At 38.6% G+C, this 20945-nt stretch overlaps 1 protein-coding gene across 1 annotated transcript; it reads left to right on the forward strand.

Moving 5' to 3' along the window:
* Positions 1-12391: 12391 nt before the first annotated feature.
* LOC307131980 (extracellular calcium-sensing receptor-like) lies at positions 12392-15830 on the forward strand (the record flags this gene model as incomplete). The annotated part of the gene is made up of 6 exons (XM_079826115.1): positions 12392-12600; positions 12767-13055; positions 13134-13889; positions 13987-14214; positions 14659-14782; positions 14926-15830. 6 exons carry the CDS (start codon positions 12392-12394, stop codon positions 15828-15830), a joined length of 2511 nt encoding a protein of 836 aa, XP_079682241.1.
* Positions 15831-20945: the final 5115 nt, after the last annotated feature.

Here is a 20945-nt window from a genome sequence, read left to right on the forward strand (position 1 = left end):
CCTCTGCATCTTCTTTACCAACCTGAAGATGTCAGTGTGGCCAGCGCATATACTGCCCACCAGTATGTGTCAGACCTGAGGGCTCACCTCAGGAAGACTTTTGCATGGGCACAAGAGCAACAGGAGAAAAGTGCTGAGGGCAGGAAAGCATTATTATGCTCAAAAATCCAGCTCTACAGAATACCAAGTGGGAGACAAGGTGATGTATTTCAACTTCACAAAGGCAGTGGGTGTTCCCAAATAGTTTCTCCCAAACTGGTCTGGTCCTCATGAAATTGTAGGAAAACTTTCACCAGTAGCATACCGCATTAAAATCTCAAAAGGGAAAAGATCCCCTGAGTACAAGTGGGTACACTTTAACCAGATTAAGCCTTACAAACCCCAGATGGGAATACAAGGGGTGAACACCGCTCAGGAGTAACCTCTGTTAAGGTGTAAGATCTCAGGCAGTGTAGAGAAGTCTATACTGTATCAGTGCATTGTTGCCAGTGCACCCTTGAATAGTTGTTGTGGCTGGTCACAGTGGTATTTGTTAGTTATACTCTGCTTACAAAGTAGTGAAAAGTGACACTCTGTATAAGTGCCATTTCAGGATGAACCTGCTGAGCCTAATCATAGTGATCTGCATACTCAATGCAGTCCAGCCCATGCAAATAGTGGAATCAGGTCCTCCTACTGGCATTATACTTCAGGATGCCCCTGGAATTTTAGTGACTGACTGTTATGTGCACACTCAGAGAGTCTTTGTTCGCCTCGACCCTGCCGACGTGTACAAAAAGCATGTGACCTCAGGGGGGAGGATCCCCTGGCATGTCACCCAATGGAGCAAGGACATCATAGGACATGATCAGTTAAGACACAATCCACATGCTTAAACCGTTACAAAAAGTCCCCATAACACAGGAAGAATTAAGGGGAGTTAGATGCCAAAAGTGCCAGCCCTAAGCTCACTCTTATCAGTTGGTACTTCAACAGTTAACAGCATTAGTATATCCACATTGGAAAAACATGTGGAAGGGTTGAAAAGAGAAATGCCTGAGATACAAGAGAAAATCTATTTTCAGCAGAGGGAGCTGCAGCAGTTAGGCAGAAAATTGGAGGGCACAATCCTCGCTGTGAATCAACATACAGCCCTTTTGAATTATACAATCCGCAGTATAGGAAGGATAGTGGATGTCATACAAGATGACTATGCCCATATGCAAATGGTTCAAATACTGATGCAAGACTCGCTGAGAGAAGTCAGCTCTGCTGTTGACAGTTTAGCATTAAATCGGATCCCTTCATACTTGGTACCGGTGGAGCTGGTGAAGAATATCTTGAGTCTGGTATTGCAGGGAACCATGCAAACACTGCAGATAAATGTAGCTTACAGCCTGGGGAGTGCTACACTGTAAAAAAAGAAAAGTTGACATAACTTAAAATTGTAAGGCAACTTGCTGCACAGCGTTTTTGAGTTTACTCAACTTTTACACTAAGTAGTTCACTCAACTCAATTAACTGAGTAAGATCACATTTAAGATCTTTTGTTCAGCTGATTGAGTTTTATCTTTTTGTGTTGAAAATTGTTCATTTTTTAATGTCACCATAATGGTGATCAGTGTTTTCTTTAGTTGGGCAGTTTGACGACTTTTTAATGTTAGTGTTTCTCTAACATCTGAATAAGAATATAATCATTGTGTAGTGGTTTATTTCACTGATTTTATGACTGAGTTTAATATGAGCAATATACTATTAACTTTGTTTAATTGTGATTCTAGAAAAGATCCAGCACGGTTTTAATCAGAAAAGCTGAATAAGGTTTAAAACCAATTGTAGCACTTTGACCTCCTGTAAGATTTACTCCCACAGACATCAGAATCTCAACTATGGTGACATGATTCATGCCGCAATGCATGCTGGGAACCATGGATGAGTTTTGCATGATGCACCCAGAATGCATTGTTAACTTCACTGCATGAAAAGTGGGATTTTCGTCAGTATGTGACACTGTAGATTGCCGTGAAACTTCAGGTTTACGACTGTGCACGGCAATTTGCAGGCAACACCGAAAACTGCCATAAATTGTCGTAAATTGACGTGGGCCTTGCTTGGCAGTTGTCCCCCCATGACCCCCTCTCCCCTTAATTCTAGGGGAGGCTTTATCATGTAAATGAAGATGCTGTGAGCTACACAAATGCAAATCAGAGTAGCAGCAGGGGGAGTTTTATCTAGGTTCTGAATTTTTTTGACTAAAACAAGTTTAAAGTTTAAGTTAAGTTAAATGTACTCGTTTTAGTTCACATTACTAAATTTTTAGGGCAACCAGTTTGCTCCAATTTTTTAAGTTGATTCAACTTGTCCGGGCTCACATTATAGATTAATTACTCTATATGTCATTAGCAATAACCAATGTTATGTAAAAAAAATAATAATAATACAGGACAGCAGTGAAGACAGCAAGACAATGAACCAAAGCACACAAATAAATCAAGTAAAGCATACAGTTTACATACCAAAATAAATTTTTCCACCCTGCACTGTGAATGATTTTTTAAATGGCTATTAATCATAAATGTCAAAAGTACAAGTTTGTGTGTTTATAGTTAAGTCAAATTGTGTTTTTCTGTAATTGTCATTTAAATTGAGCTCACACCACATTTTATGAATTATCAATGCAGATTTTCAAGAGGTGGTTTCCTGGACAGGGTTTAAATTATGCCAAGAGTAGGCCTTAATCTAGTTAATCGTGAGTTAAAAAATTGTTGCCTGGAACAAAGATTAAGCACAGATTACTAACACCTGGACTATGAGTCCTGAACTAAAATAAACTGGATTCATTTACAGTTTTATCTAATTGCTTACACACAATTTCTGAAAATATGGCTCCATTTCTTGTAACTCTACACACAAAACACACAAAACATCAGACATCTCTTGCAAAAGCAACACTTTGTGCAAAACTATTTTAACTCTTCCAAAAATGTTGTTTTTGCATATATCTAACTACACACAAATATGCACAACTGAAGAATTTACAGTTGAACTGAAATCAACTGAACTGAATCAACACTGAAGTCACTTGAGCTGAATATTGACACTATATTGGCTTGTTAGAGCCGGTTTACAGCAGAATTTGTTTTGAACTTGTTACTGAAGCTGCTATGAAAAAATATATTTTGTTGTATGCATATTCTTTCTTTCTCAAACCTTAGTTTTGATTTCTAAGTGATCAATTTATGTATAAGTGTTTTCACACATGATCATTGGCTGTATGGGTCCTCAGTAAATTAATGTGGCATTTAAATGGCAAAAGTCATTCTTGTCTCTATAACTTATGGCTTCCTAAAGACACGTTTATGGGTAAATAAAATATTAATAATATAAATAAAATGAATATCAAAACATATTTTAAATATAATGAAGACATTTTATTATAGCACTCATCAGATGTTCCTGGAAACAAAACAGAGACAGAACAGTATAAACAAACTATACAACAAACTAAACACCAAATTACAAAAACATTATTATGTGAAAGTGAATAAAGTTGTGTGTGTGTGTGTGTTTTCAGTTATAAATATGTGCTATGTAAATTAGCCTATACTTTTAGAAATTATATATAGCCTAACTTTAAAAAACCAACAATAACCCATATAGATAAATTATAATAATTGTATAATATTAAGCATTTACTTAATATACATTGCAACATTAGGCTACTTTACTCTAGCACAGTAGTCAGTTAAGCAATTATTTAATATCTTATATTAATATGTATGTAGCCTAGGCTACATCTAAAGGTAAGTCTGCTTTAAAAAAAAAATTACACTTCGACATGTACAGAATGTGCGCGTTAAGAAACACGTTCAAATGTGTCTTCTTAACATGTTAAAACTGTGCGTCGACTGTGTGTGTATGCCTGTTACACGACCAGAATGTGCGTGTCTACACATACAAAAGAAACACGTAAAAAATTGCTGCGTTGACGCGGAAAACAGGGCGTGTTGAAACGGTCTTAAGTCACGCGTTTCGTATAAAGAGATTTGGCCCCGGGCGCGTTCCATATTAAAGCCCTAGTCCAATGACGTTCGAGGTCATGGCCATGACGCGTAGAAGACGAGCTTTAAGCTTTTTTGTTTTTTTACATTTCCTATGTTTTTTGCTGCTTTCCTTTTTCGCGATCAACAATGACAGGACACCGTCTTCAACTCAATCTCTGCGTGGACGCGACAAACTTTTTGGACTCATTTTCAGGAGGCTGACTTCGTCTTCACAACTCTGAGGCAAACTGCAGGCGCTATGAACCACAGCATGGGTAATGTAACGTAACGATTTAAAGAATATGCTTTTATTCAGCTGTATAAGGAAATGGATGCGTTAATAGATCCGAGCTTAAAACTGCACATTTTGTTTACACAGACTATCCTCGCCTCATAACGAAGCCGTGAGCTCTTATCTGCTTGGAGCGATTTCCGCGAGTCCAGATTTAACCGCTGATCAAGACGACATTGTGTGTAACTTAAGTATAACTTCTGTTTTTCTCATTCCTTGTTTAATTTTACCGTGACTGTTTTTATTAATACCAGGCTCATGTAATTGTTTTCCAGCTGCCTGTAAGACGTATTATGATTCGACACGCCGGAGCTTCAGATACAAACAACCTGAACTTGCATAGCAGACGGAAACTGCGAAGTTTAGCTCGGAGTCTATCAAGAAGAAAAAGGGTAAGATTTATTATATTAGATCCGTTTTTTGTCAATGTGAGTATTTTTCAGGTTGCTTATTGTCTTTATGGATTGTATTACAGTTGCTGGAAGCGAGAGTGTGCTGAATGAGGTGGACATTTGGAAGTCCGCGACCATTGAACTCATGTCTGATGAGGAAGACGGCATTGTTGACGGGGTTTCTGGATGGATTGTGCGGCCACCGCCCTCTCGCAGCCTGGAGCTCGACGAACTTTACATTACATTATGAGACATTACTGCTGCACTGTACATAGTTGTGTGTTTAACAATAAAGCTCTTTCTTTGAGTAAACCGCTGTGTTTTATAAATGAAGCCCTTTCTTTGAATGAACAGCTGTATGCTTATAAATGGCCCCTTGTTTGAATAAACGGCACGGTCCGTATAATTTTCCCATATATTCCTTGATGGTATGAATAATTCATAGCACAATAACATTAATATAAAACAAATTATTACAACATAAATTATATATTTATTATTATTATTGGGGTTTACATTTATAATGAGCCAGGGGGACCAATAATGATTGGTTTGCAGTGATCTGCCAACCAATCACGAGGGATTTTTCATTTTTTAAATTACAGTGAGTGAGTAAATTCAAGTCTGGCCGTTGACTCTCTGGTTTCGCTGCTATTCATATGCAAATTAGAGGCGTCGCACCTCCACGGGCTCTCTCAGCGGGGGGGGGGGGGCAATTTGTGGCGACAATTTGTGGCACAGACGAACGCGACGTTCGCTGCCTCTAAATTATCGAAAACTGCCGAAAATTAGGGAGATTTCCGGGAGTATACAAGCGTTTACGGGGTCGAAAATCCCACTTTTCATGCAGTGCTTGTTGCAACTTGTATGCTTGTTAACTTGCAATTACAAATCGAATTTACAATTAATACTAGGTTGGTCCAACAATTGTTGAACCAACTTCTTTTCACTGGTTAAGCCAACTTTTTTGCATTTAATTGTCCAGTTAACTCAAAGATAATCATTAGCCTACATTTTTGTGAGTTGGATTTTTTACAGTGTATACCAATCCATGTTAACCCAGAGGCTAAAGAAATCTCCCGATAATTGACACTAAAAACATATACAAGTTGAAATCAGTGCTGAACGTAGGGTTCTGGTCTCAAGATATACACATAAAAATTGAGACACCCTCACTCATAACTTATCAAGATGAAGATCCTGACATGTATCTGACACCTAACCTACATATGTGTACTGTTGTCAAAGATATTCACTGGCTGTGCCCCAGTAAACCTTTCGTAAGAGACCCCATTGCAGGCCTATGCGGCATTAAAAGGTTAACCACGGAAGGCAAATGCATTGCTGTTGCTACACACAGGGAGGAAGTGACTAACACCCAGATTGATAGAGCAGGAAATAAGTGGCTAGTTAATACACCTGTTAGTGGAGCCATAATGACACATAATCACCAGGATGCAGCTATTCCAATATGCCTCCCTAATGAAACTATGCTAATTCAAATCCCTTTAGAAGCAATTCTCCACATCAAACATGTAGTTCTGTACCATCTTGATGCTGATGTACATGATGTGGAGTTTGAAATAGTGGATGCCTTTGAAGGACACACTTTGGAAGTAAATAAGTCACTCAGGAGTCAAATCTTGTTTGAGGGACCTAAATTAGCACGGATCAGTCTCCAGTTAGGTAGCTTCCGAGCTTCACCTGTGGAGCCAAAACCAAAGGAGGTGCCTTTCACTTGGGGGTGGGATATCAGTGACAGCCTATTACTTATCTTCACACTATGTGGGTGGGCTACAATGGGCACCCTGGGGTGGAAAATGTTCCAGTGGATTCACAAACTGCAGGCTAGCCTGTAAGAGCAGAAAAGGGTGAGACTTAGCGAATCTCTTGAGCTCAAATCTAATATGTGTAGACCACACCCTGAGCTTTCTCCTGCTATAACAAGCAACACTGACTAGACGGAAATAGAAAGAGATTACTTTATTCTGTAGGCACCACTCACAGAATAGTCTTTATAATTTGTTTGACTATCCATAGTTTCCCTTTTCTTACATGTAGGATAATGTGTAACCTGTTCATTAGTACAGATACAGGATAGCATTAGTATACTCACTAAATTTAGTATATGAACTACTGAATTATAGTTACTCAAACTGCCAATGGTCGAAGGATGAGGTGAGGTTTGTGTTTTGTTCCTGCTGTTCCCCTTTCAGCACATCGCCCAGATCAACGACTCCAGGTCCTCGATCAGTTTCGAGCAGGGGGGAGATGTGGTGAACATCCATTAGGATGGCATTCCAGAGACCAGTTTATGGCAAGGCCCCTCTCTAACTACCGGTGTGGAGGAAGATGTGCCACACTGTGATTGGACCCTTGGTGAATGAACATAAACAATGTTCAGCAACATCAGATAAGATGCCAAGACAACTGCCAGACACCTCTTACTGGGCAGGAAGGGGGACCTTCTGCACCCACCACCACCAAGGAGAGGACTCTCATTGGTCTAAAAGTTGACTTTAACCACCAAACTCATTCCTAAGGTTTAGGCAAGAGCTGCATTAAAAATTCATTCAGGACCTCCTGGATGCAGCAGCAAAAGAGAGGCCACAGAGATCTATCTAAATCCATTCATACACATGTTTGGAGGCCTTAAATGTATATAACCTACAATTCCTCCACCTCATCTTCACACAAAGCACAGTTTATGTTAATGGTCATTGACTGTAAACACAACAGTCCACAGGACAGACCCATTAACAGATAAACACGATACACGACTTAACCGTTTCTTATCATGTTTGGTCTCTATCTGTTCCATACGATGCCTTTTATATTTTAAATGAGGTTTGGTAAAGAAATAATGCATGGGTAAAACATTAAAGACATTGTTTTGACATGCCACTTTGCCTGTCCCACACGGCTCCTCAGTGCCAGCCTGCAACGGACCCTGTGAAGATTCGACTGACCCAGCTGCCTGGTCCATTTCCTAAGGACCCTCTCGGCGCAACCAAAGTTCTGCATCCTTCAGCCCAGCGTGGCAACGACTACTGGATCGCAGCTCTGCGCCTTCCCACTGCACGCTACCCGCATAACCAGTGGAAGACGTCTCTACTGCCGGACCGATCACCCGGCTGTGTGGAACGTAAATATAAACTTACCAAACCTCTTTCTTGAGACCTTGGCATTAGTTTATTCATGCAGCATATGTTTTTCTAACCTGCTTAGATAACAGTTACCTGAGGTCAGCTTATTACAAATAATAGGTTTATTATTTGTTTAATGATAAATAAGCATTTTTTTATCACCATTTGCAACAGCATTGCATTTATCCATTCTATGTTCACATCATTTATCAGTTTTATTGTTTCATTCATTACTTTTATTTTTGGTTATTAGTTTACTATCCTGTAGAAGTGTATATTCATTACTAGCATTATTAATAATTGAATTATCTTGCATATCTATTGTTAATAAACTTCATTCATTTTATTACACTGTGTCTTCATTGTGTTGATGATCAAAAACTCTACTAGTTATCCAGACTCACAATTCCTTCAGATAAATCAGCTGACCAACTCCCTCTAATTTACATTCATTCTGAATTATTGAACAGCTCCTTTGGGAGTGTTCTTATATTGTTAAGATAGTATTCTTAGCTGGTGCCCCGTATCAAAAAGGGGGAGGGGTCATCTGATACACTCATAACCACACCTTAAGTGACACGTGATCTAAAAATCACTGACATTATCGGTGAATTGAGTAATAATCACTACAAAACATTGGCGAAGCATAGTCACTCTCTCTTCTAACAGATAGACCCCTGCTGCATAGGCTGGCTTGTGCCGACACATAGGTGGCGACGCGCTGGTCTTTGACCGATTGGGGGACCTGGATGTTAGCCTTACTGCATACTTCAAAGCCCATATCTTGTAAACCAGTCACGAGAGCATTTGCCTCTGCTATGGCGGCATCCTTTTCTTTTTCATCGTTTAATGCATCAAGATTAGCTTGAACTTGTGCCTGCTTCACTTTAAGTTCAATTTCCTTTTGCGTATGTGCCGCTCTAGCTTGCGCTGCTTCAGCCTTTGCCTTTGCCATGGCGACGGCCATGCTAATCTTTGAGCTGGACGATGTACTAGATGAGCGACTGCTACTTGAGTGCACAGTCTCAGACTGGATATCTCTGTTTCCTTTTTAACTGTTGCTATGTTATGATATTGTGACTCACCGCATTTTCAATAACAGGAGAAGGAAGCTATTGCGTAGCTGACGGGGTGTTGTAACGTTAGCAGCTTCTTGGTACTGAGTTGCTCCGTAGGATGGCAATCCTTGTGTCCCTTGTTAGCTATGTTGCCGTCTTTTCACTGTCACAGACTATGTTCCATTCAGCTTAAACACTCCTAAGAACCCATCTGATTCCTTTCCATAAAGTTTACTGGGAATTTTGTGAAACTGCAATACAGTACATTGAGATGTCTATTTTATAAATTAAACCCAAATACAAAGTAACAGTGAAAATAGTACTGTTCATCTAACATAACAGTGGCCTATATGATAAACACAATCAAGCTAGTAAAACAACCAGCAGCAATAAACATAAAGCTAACTTATCCGTCTCAATAATCTTACAAAAGATGAAAATAAGCAGTATCCTAATGTTACACGATCATAAATACTCTAAAGAAATACTTTTTGTCTTAGCAAAAAGGGAGAAGAAAAAGCGATCGCCTCAGAAACGGACGACTGGTAGAGCTCACGCATGCCTGTAACTGATTACCGCACAGCAATTTTTCTTCCTGTTTCCTAACATGCGCTGGTATTACGTTACTATGGTTACAAAGATAAAAAAATCACACTGTACTGCTAAAACAAGGTATAAACACATTTTCAAGCGGCACGAGTTAACAACCTGAGTTAATCATGAATTACAGTTGGAATACATGTTAATAAAGCAGAACTGGCAACTACTAAATGTTTTATAACTACCTGAATTAATCATAAATTACAGTAGGAATATTGGTTAGTAAAGCATTTATTAACACACTGAGCAACTATTAAAGGGGTGGTAAACCACGATTTCACTATTCTAACTTAAGCTAGCGTGTAATGTTGCTGCTTTAGCATAAACAACATCTGCAAAGTTACAACGTTCAAAGTTTAAAGCAAAGGGAGATATTTGCTTTTAAAGAAATCAGTTTCTAAGAACTACAGCAAACGGCCAGTAGGCGACTACACACATTCCTCCAGGGTTGGTGACATCACCAGGCTCAATATTTACATAAACCCCTCCTCCGAGAATATTAAATAGGGGGGGGGGGGGGTGAGGCCATTTTGTATCGCGGCGCTGTTGTGGTATAGTTAGGCTGGAGTGTTGTTGCCGCGATGCAGAGGAAACGCTGTTATATTCATCCGGATTGCAGGTCTGGGGTACTTGCTTTGTTCAGCCTTCATAGGGACAGGGGTGCGTTGCAGAGCGTTTAACATACAGCATGTTATATGCACGTGTGTTTGAGACAGAAGGGAACAGGCACGTGCGGGGCTCCCGCAGCACATCTCACGGAGGGAAACTTTCACAATGTTCGCGAGTTCAACACCGGATTTGCACAACGTCAGCTGCATAAGACAAACATTGCCAGTGTGTGAATGCACGACGCGCGCGGGGCTCCCTCCCGCAGCAGTTTTTCACGGAGGAAAACTTTCACAATGTTCGCGAGTTCAACACCGGATTTGCACAACGTCAGCTGCATAAGACAAACACTGCCAGTGTGTGAATGCACGACGTGCGCGGGGCTCCCTCCCGCAGCACATTTCACGGAGGAAAACTTTCACAATGTTCGCGAGTTCAACACCGGATTTGCACAACGTCAGCTGCATAAGACAAACACTGCCAGTGTGTGAATGCACGACGTGCGCGGGGCTCCCTCCCGCAGCACATTTCACGGAGGAAAACTTTCACAATGTTCGCGAGTTCAATGCAGGATATGCACAACGGCTTGACCTGAAAGCTGGAATTACAAACAGAAGCTGTTTACGGGCCACAACCTGTAAGTCTGATTTATATTTCATCGATGTGTTTTCCTGTAATAGGTTGTAGCAAGGAAGTAAACAGATGACAACGCTGTTCTGCAAACCAGTCTGTTAAATGCTTATTCATACTTAACGTTATCCGACGAACACCTATCGTTACAAACACTAACGTTAAAATCTCAACAGCGAACTTGGCATTAGTGTAAATGATTCTTTGATTAGAGCTTTTATGTATTATGTATCTACAGGCATGCTAAACATGGTTCTGTGTGTGATTTGGCTACTATAGTAAAGCCAGTGTTTAGTGTTTTGGGTTAATAGTTCTTGCGACAGATATTTGGCTATAATCGTTCTAAAAAATACAAAAGTAACAGTGCCATTCAGTAGCGATCACTATAGATCCGCAGTCTTTACTCATTAGGACTGAACAGGTTCTGCTCGATCATCTTCACTAAAATGTTCTGGGTCTGATTCGGGCTCAGATTGGTGTGGTTTTATTGACGCCATCGTTTCTAATACTGACCAAAGCACAGCCTCCGGTAGAGGGAAGGGGCGTGACGTTTCCGACAAACATACACTGCGGTTAGCGAATCACAACACACTGGGCCAGCTAACCAATCTCAGCCCATTGCGTATTTTTGAGGGACTGGCTTCATACAACCCGGAAAGCATCAGACCGTTTTACAAGGAGGGACAGAGCAGTGTAGAATAAATGTCAAATATATGAAAAATAATGATTTTTTTTTTTAAAACGAAGCATTAACACATGTTACAGTGCACCCCACAAACACAATCAAGCCTTCAAAACAATGTGTTTTACCACCCCTTTAATATTATGTCTAAATAATATGTCTAAATGTACATTTACACTTTCTAAACGATCTTATGAACCACTGTCAAATAACAGTTTTATAAATAATGTAATACTTAATTTAGAAATGATAAATTGATCATTAATAAAGTATGAAAATACAATTATTAAACACATTATAGATGCTTATAAATCAAGAATAAAGCATTCATAGCTGTATTTATAAACTGCTTATTAATGTCTATCAATGCTGTATAAATGATGAATGAACTATATACTAATGCTTAACTAATGATTCATAGTGTGCAGTTATTATAAAGTGTTACCAACCAGGGTGTTAAATGTTCCGTACAGAAATGACAGAAGAGCACAAGATGGTTGAAAATATCTTAATTTGTGTTTTAAAGATGGAAAAAAGTGGATTTATGGGTGATTTTGGGTGAACAAACCTTTAAGAGAACTGCAGAAACCTAATTGTAAAATGTACAAGAATGGTAAGAAGTCATAAAAACCTTTCTTAAACACCAAAAAATATATGCTTTCATTTACAAATATTGTATACAATAAATACATTGTAAAAATACATGTTTGTGCTATTTGTCTAATACTCACCTACAAAATACACACTCATATTTTGATATTAGAATTTACTACCTTGTGATAAAATCTAACTCTATCATATTAGTATGGCTCTATTCCATCCTTGTTTGACCTGACTAATGTCCTGCCCTATGAGGTCATTGGCTAAATGAACAATGAATCATCCATATAAATTATGCCTATAAAAGTGCAAACATTTTATCAAGTCAGTTGCATGTGACGACAGTTGAGCTCAATCTTTGCAATGTCTGTCTTACTTTACACACTCTTGCTTATCTTTCAACGTCATGCAAAGGCAGAAAAGCCTCTTTGCCGAATGATGGGAGACCCCAAGTACCCGCTTTTATCGAAAGATGGAGACATAACTATTGGAGCACTTTTTTCAGTCCACAGCATAGAGTCATTACCTTCGTTTGAGTTTACACAAAAACCTCTGCTTCTATCATGCTCAAGGTTTGATACTTTGGAATCTATTTCATACAATCATTACAGCAAATATGTAATATCAATAATGTAATATAACATCTGGAATGTTAAAGTGTTTCAGGTGTGAACTACAAGTGAAAAAAATATAGTGTGTTTTGGTCTGTATTTAACAAACTGGTTTAATGTGTTACAGTGTGAGTCTAAGAGATTTTCGAATGGCTCAGACCATGATCTTTGCCATCGAGGAGATTAACCAAAGTGAAAGTTTGTTACCAAATGTTTCTATTGGCTACCAAATCTATGATACCTGTGGTTCAAGACTGTCTTCTATGAGTGCAACTATGGCATTGATGAATGGTCCAGAATTTACAGCAGAAAACAGATGCAATGGGCAGTCTCCTATACATACAATCATAGGAGAAACAGAGTCTTCTGCCACAGTGATTCTGTCCAGAACTACAGGACCTTTTAAAATTCCAGTGGTAAGGAGCAACAACATAAAAAGTCAGACATAATCACCATGCTAATGCCTTTTAAAATGTTTGCTTTTTTTCTCTCAGATAAGTCCCTCAGCCTCTTGTGAATGTCTCAGTAATAGGAAAGAATACCATTCCTTCTTCAGGACTATTGCTAGTGATTACCACCAGAGCAGAGCACTAGCATACATAGTCAAGCACTTTGGCTGGTCTTGGGTGGGAGCTGTAAACAGTGACAATGACTATGGAAACAGTGGAATGGCAATATTTTTGAATACAGCACAGGAGGAGGGAATTTGTGTGGAGTACTCTGTGAAATTCTATCGAACAGAGCCAGAAAAACTCCAAAAAGTGGTAGACACAATAAAAAAAGGCACTGCAAAAGTGATTGTTGCATTTCTTACCAGTTCTGAAATGTATAATCTACTCGAGCAGCTAAATATTCAGAACATTACATACCTCCAAATGATTGGAGTTGAGGGATGGATAAATGCAAAGAGTTTGATCATTCCAAACAGTTTTCATGTGCTGGGAGGGTCACTGGGGTTTGCAGTAAGAAAAATTGATATAGGAGGTTTTGAAGATTATGTTATAAATGCATTCTGGAAAACAGCTTTTCAATGCTCACAGACTGAGGGGAATTTTTCTCAATATGCATTAAGTTGTGATAAATATCAGGATCTACTTGCACTAAAAAACTACAATGAAGATGTGCCTGAACAAAGATACTCAAGCAATGTCTACAAAGCAGTTTATGCTGTGGCTAATTCACTACACAGTCTACTCAAGTGCAAAGAACTAGCAGGTTGTGAGAAAGGCCTGACAATACAACCACACCAGGTAAAATAAGTAAAACATAAATGGTAGAGTAATGAAAAGAAGATTAAGAGGATAGTCCTATTTCTGTTTGATGTCTTAAATTCCTTTTTCTCAATAGGTTGTTGAGGCTCTGAAAAATGTCAATTTCACTGTAAAGATGGGAGACCGTGTGTGGTTTGACAGCACCGGTGCCACAGTAGCGCAATATGAAGTTGTGAACTGGCAAAAGGACTCAAATGGATCAGTCCAATTTAAACCAGTGGGATACTATGATGCCTCACTTCCTCCTCACCAGCGCTTTGTGCTTAACACTGAAAACATAATCTGGGCTGGAGGACAGCTAGAGGTAAAGGGCAATAAAAAGATTGACCTAAAGGGTTTCTTGAAACTGGAATAACAAAATGTTAAAATACTTGCACTGTCCTATACAAATTACATAAACATTATAAGAATAAATAAAAAAAAATAAACAAATCTGCACCTGTTTTATTCACAAGATAGAAATTTTGGTTCCCCTATGGTCAAAAGCAACAGCAGAGGGCAGTGCAGAGCCAGTATTAAACAAAAGGACAGTACTGTGGTGGTAATGGTTATTATTATTATTATTATTATTATTATTAATTTATTAATTAATCTATTTTTTGTAAAGGCACTTTCAAATGACTTTGTTCTGATTTCTTATTTGCACCATTTAAAGATAAAATCATGCAACAGTTAAGCAATTTTAGCAAATGTATCTTCATTTTTCATTCAGTATAAATAACTACGGAAATATATTTTTTCTATGTAGAAGCCACGGTCTGTGTGCAGTGAGAGCTGTCCGCCAGGCACTAGGAAGGCTGCACAAAAAGGAAGACCTGTCTGCTGTTATGACTGTATTCCATGTGCAGAAGGAGAAATCAGTAATGAGACAGGTAAACTTCTGCCCATTTCACAATTTAAATAGTTAATTTTTTGTGTTTCCCCTCTTGCATTGCAGTTTCTGGATGCAGTTTCTTAGCAAAGGAGTTACATTAAATGTTTTTTCTAACTATTAGTATCATTACTTTCTTTTCAGATTCAAATAACTGCAAGCAGTGTCCAGGGGAATACTGGTCTAATGCTGAGAAAAATAAATGTGTGTTAAAGGCTGTAGAGTTTCTGTCATTCACTGAAGTTATGGGTGTAGTGCTAGTCTTTTTCTCGTTGTTTGGAGTAGGATTAACTGTGCTGATGGCCATCCTTTTTTACAGCAAGAAGGACACCCCCATAGTAAAAGCCAACAACTCAGAACTGAGCTTCCTGCTGCTCTTCTCATTGACTCTGTGTTTCCTCTGTTCACTTACTTTCATTGGTCGGCCCACTGAGTGGTCCTGTATGTTGCGTCACACAGCATTTGGGATCACTTTTGTCCTCTGTATCTCCTGTGTTCTGGGGAAAACAATAGTGGTGTTAATGGCCTTCAGGGCTACGCTTCCAGGAAGTAATGTCATGAAATGGTTTGGGCCTCCTCAACAAAGACTCAGTGTTCTTTCCTTTACACTTATACAGGTTCTTATCTGTGTGCTTTGGCTAACAAAATCACCCCCATTTCCCTACAAAAATTTGAAATATTATCATGAAAAGATCGTTCTTGAGTGCAGTCTGGGTTCTACTATAGGTTTTTGGGCTATTTTAGGATATATTGGCCTGCTGGCTGTCTTGTGCTTCATTCTGGCTTTTCTGGCTCGCAAGCTGCCTGATAACTTTAATGAAGCTAAATTCATCACATTCAGCATGATCATATTCTGTACAGTATGGATCACATTTATCCCATCTTATGTCAGTCCTCCTGGAAAATTCACTGTAGCTGTGGAGATATTTGCCATTTTAGCTTCAAGCTTCGGTTTACTATTCTGCATATTTGCACCTAAATGTTATATAATTCTGTGTAAGCCTGAACAAAATACAAAGCAACATCTGATGGGAAAAGGTTCCATATAGATTGTTTTCAGAAATAAACTGACATATATTGACATTGCATATTTTGGTGTTTATTCAGTAACATAAATAATGTTAAAGCATATACAAACAAAATGATTAACAATAAACCCTCAAACATTTACATTGAACATTACATATTTATAGTTATTCAAGTAATTCAATAACAAAAAGACAAATCATAATCTCATGGGTATTTGAGTGTATTTTGCATAAAATGTTATTCTAACAGGTTGCATAAACACTAATATGTACAACATTAATGTATTACCTGCATCTAAAAATTAAATCATTTATCTATGAACTTGACAGACGTACAAATATTTATACATTATGCATCCTTATTTAATCTCTGAATTTATCAGTTGATTTTATTGTATTTATGGTCAATGAGATTGTTTTCATTCACATTTATTAAATGCAACAGATCATTTAAATTAATTAGTTAAACCATTAGTTAAGCATTAGTAAAGAGGTAATTCATCATTTATAAAGCATTTATAGACATTAATAAGCAGTTTATAAATACAGCTAAACATTATTTATTCTTGATTTATTTATAATGTATTTAATTGTATTTTCATAGTTTATTAATGATCAGTTTATCATTTCTAAATTAAGTATTACATTATTTACAAACCAGTTAATTAGAAGTTGTCAGTGGTTCATAAGATCAATTATAAACTGTAAGTAAATGATTAATAAACTATTTAAATGTACGTTTATACATCTTATTATTTAGACAGAAAAATTGTTACTCAGTGTGTCAATAAATGCTTTATTAACATGTATTTGTACTGTAATTCACGATTAATTTAGGTAGTTATAAATATTTAGTAGTTGTTAGTTAACTATTTCTGTGAGCTCATCTAAAGTGAGGACTATGTATGCCTCATAAAGCTTTTACAAAGGAGCTTTAAAGGCTCTACTACTATCTTCTGAACAGAAAAAGGAAATAAACACAACACAGAGTGATACAGAACATATAAATATTTATTTCAAGATGTAAAAAACAATTAATTGTGTTCATGCGACCGACAACCGTATTAGTCCAAAAAAACAAAAATTGAGATAACCATGTGACTTGAATGTATGTGTGCCACTTTGTATACAGAATCACTCTGGGGGGTGTTCGCGCGACAAAAACTCTGTATTTTAAAATTTAAAATAGTCTCACGCGGAAAAAACGTTTATGTCCACTAACGAAAAATAGAGACGCCGGTTGCTTTCATGTCCGCTGCGGACATTAATAGGCAAAACCTCGGCAAAAAAAGGAGAGCGAACGTGAATGAATGGAAGGACAGAGCAAGGAAGTATTTGAGGAATGCTGGGAAACCCTATGTGAACCGGAGAGGAGAGCAAAAACAAGGAAAAAGTCCACCAAAAGAGGTGAGTGAAAACCTGTATACAAAGTATCTACCTAAAGTTAGCGGTTAAAGTCAGAGGGGCGTGTAGGCTCTGTCTACTACAGTTCATATAGCTCACTCTGTTTAAAGGATCATTTCATGAATGGGTCGAAATGAAAGCTGAGAAAATTAGGATTCAGGGGACGTTTTAAACATGTCTGTACTCCTTATAACCACGGAGAAATGAATCGAAACGCTTTAGGTGCGTCTCTAACACCAGCTCAGCTGCGTCATTCATAGATTGTGTTATACGTAACGTTACTGCTGGCAGAATTGTATACATAAACAAACATAATATGTAAATATTATTATGTAAATTCATCCCCAATCTTTAAGATGTTTAAAGTAGAATTTGATTGCTTTATGTCTTCACTGAAATTGGTAAAAAAAAATAAAATAAAAAGTCATTGACGTGTTTAAAATATTTTGATATAATTTTTGTATCCCGTTACCATTTAATGCAACACGTTGTTTTGTAATATTGTATGCTATGTTATGTTTGTTACTTGTTATTTAATAAATAATAAAAATAAATTAAAAAAAGGTAATAATAAAAAAAAATGCATTGATTGTGTAAGCTGATATTCTAGCAAGTAACCTTAATAGCTGCTAATAGCTCTAGTTTTTATAGCTAAAAAAAAAAAAAAAACGCTAATGTGACTTTGTTTCTGTTAAGGGCAAGGCGTGCAAGGAGACGTGTCCCAGGCAGTGTTCAAGCCTAACAGATGAAAGAAAACTCCAGCTCTTCACAGAGTTTTATGCTGTCTCTTATGAGAGGCAGCAGGCTATCATTCTCTCTGGTTTGGAGCAGGTAGGCTAACTTAAGCAATTCATGACCATATCATGTCAACAGTATGCAATGCATTACAATGTAGGCCCATGAAATAACCATTGAATTGAATACTACTGTATGCCTTCAATTCACTAAGACTGCACATGTGCTTGATCACTGTAAATGTTAAATTTTGTGAGGATGGATGAAGGATGACCAGCATCAAGTAGGCCACCAAGTGCATTAAAGACCACAGCGCTTTGATGCCCTAAAAGGCACACACATGGCTTATTCATTCTCCTAACCAAAGCCTACTCACATACTTAATGACCTTAACTTGACAGCATACGACGGCTAGCCTGCTACGCTATGGTATGTATTTTTTTTTCTTTTTACTTCTAGCACAAGGTGAGTCGCAGACGACCACGTGGGCCTGACACTGAGAATACTAAGAGGAAGTACACCTTCAAGTACAATGTGCAACAAGGAGGCCAAAGACTTGCTGTTTGTAAGCTTACATTTATGTCCGTCTTTCAACTGACCAACAGTCGCCTACAGGCAAGTTTTCTATAGCCTAGCGTTTTCCGTTTAACTTTTCATTACATGCATGATTTTAATTAGATACATTGTCCATAACATATTTATTTAAAGTTACATATCTTTGAAAAGGTTATTCAAGAAAAGTTAGGCAGTCAGTCTGAGGGAACAGAGCAGGTAGCTAAAGTCAGGTCTCCATTAGATGACTTCAGAGGAAAACATAAGAACAGGTAAGTAAAAAAACAACAACAAAAACTTCACCTCAGGAAAGATTAATGTGTATTTAAAATGGGTCATTTATGTAGTAGAAATGTAAAATTAATTTTTAATTTGGAGCCTTCTAGACTGAGAAAAGTCAGAAAATTAATTTTTGATTTATGGGGATGAAAGACAACAACTCCCAGAATGCACTGGGACACAGAGACGCACTGGTCTCGTAGGCTATCTCTCACGGAGGAGAATGCACATCAACTGATCACTTGGTTAGCGTTCATGTAAACACTACATTCAGATTCACGAATCGTAATAAATTCAGTTAGATTTAAACAAAAGATGTGCATGTAAACAATGACGATTTTTGCGTCATCGCAGGATTTTTTCCAGACAAAAAATACATAAATCTCTCGTCTCAGGGGGACATGAGGGAGGAAAGCACGGTAATTCGAAAATACTACAGGTTTTCTACTGATACAAAGCTTAATGCTAAATCCTGAAGTATCCCTTTAATGACTGTATGTGAAAAACAAAATCCTATAATTTAATGTCAAAGAAACAATGCAATTTTGCAAAACAGACCAGCATAGTTTATTATATTTCCCATGTTCATGAGTTGTGTTGTTTATTTTTTAGGCCTCATAGCATTCATCCTGCAGTGAGAGAGGGGATAAGAGAGCATATCCTGAGCTTCCCACGCCAACCGAACCACTACTCACGGTTGAAGGGAGATGTGGAGAGGGAGTACCTGAGCCCTGATTTAAACCTGCTCCGCATGTTCCGCCTGTACAAGGAAAACAATCCAGCATCCACTGCAAAGTTCTGGCTCTATAGGGACATCTTCAAGCAGCAGAACCTCAGTTTTGGGCAGCCAAGAAGTGACACTTGTGCAAATTTGACGCCCTGTTCTCAAAATTAACAGCTGCTACAACAGATGGAGAAAGGTTGAAGATCGCAGCCGAGAGTGAGCTTCACCACCGGAAAGCTGAAAAAGCGTTCACCCAGTTGCAGGCTGACACAGATTGGGCCAAAGCCAATGATGACTGCCATGTCATTTGTATCGACATCCAGGGGGTAGTGTTCACGCCAAACCTGACACACTCCAACGTGTACTATCAACGGCAGCTGGCCAACTACAACCTCTGTATCCAGGAGATGGGCACTGACGATCCTCCTACAATGTGCCTCTGGCATGAGGGCATCGCTCACAGAGGTTCCATCGAGGTGGCAAGCTGTCTTTTGAAGTGGGCAGAAACATCTTTCGCTCCCCTAGTCCAGGCAAAGGAATGGAAGCTCATCATCTATAGTGACCGATGCTGTGGGCAGAACAACAACTGGCGAGTCCTAAACCTCATGGCCCTGCTCGTATCTAGAAGGTACTTCAGTCAGATAGAGCAGAAGTTCATGGTGTCTGGTCACTCCTTCCTTCCCTGTGACCGTTCATTTGCCACGCTGGACAAGAGGCGTAAGGTGTCCACACTCCACACCCCCAGCGATGTTGCCGAGATGATCCGTGGAGCCAGGCAGCAGCATCCATTTAAAGTAACTGAGATGAAATGTGCGGACTTCAGGCAGCTTCCTGATGCAACATTAAAGCGTCCACCTGGCCTCCTAATCACATCCATGATGTGGTTGAAAGTGACAGGTAAAAAACCGAAGAACTAAACTAAAACTAAACTGGTTTTCTGAGATTAACAGTGTTAGGGATATGTGCGTGAAGGAAGAATCTTTATTGAATTTCTTGTTGAATCATGATTATAGCTGCTGATCCATGGTGTGTCCACACAAAAGGGAGCCACAGCCTTTACGAGGGATGGAAGACCTGGCTGATCACCAAACAGAGGAAGAATCAACCACCTCCAGCTCCCTTGTTCTCCACCACGTATGCTCGTGCTTACGAGGACCCTCTGCCCGTCAAGAAGGAGAAGCACCGTGACCTTATGAAAATGCTAGCCTACATGCCAGCGGAGTCCCAAGCATTTTATGGGACATTAGAATGTGAAGAGTAGCCTGGTATGTGTAGGTCATGTGCAGGGTAAGGTGGGGTATATTGTGTATATTGTGTAAAAGTAATCATAAAAGTAGTTGTAGCTTATCTTGTATGCCTTATCTTATGTTGTATAATAGGAATATATAGGTATTTATTTATTTAGTAAATGAATGAATGGGGTGATTATTTATGAAATGTAT

This window comes from Gobio gobio (genome assembly GCF_949357685.1).
Source record: "Gobio gobio genome assembly, chromosome: 9".
In the NCBI taxonomy this organism is placed as follows: domain Eukaryota; kingdom Metazoa; phylum Chordata; class Actinopteri; order Cypriniformes; family Gobionidae; genus Gobio; species Gobio gobio.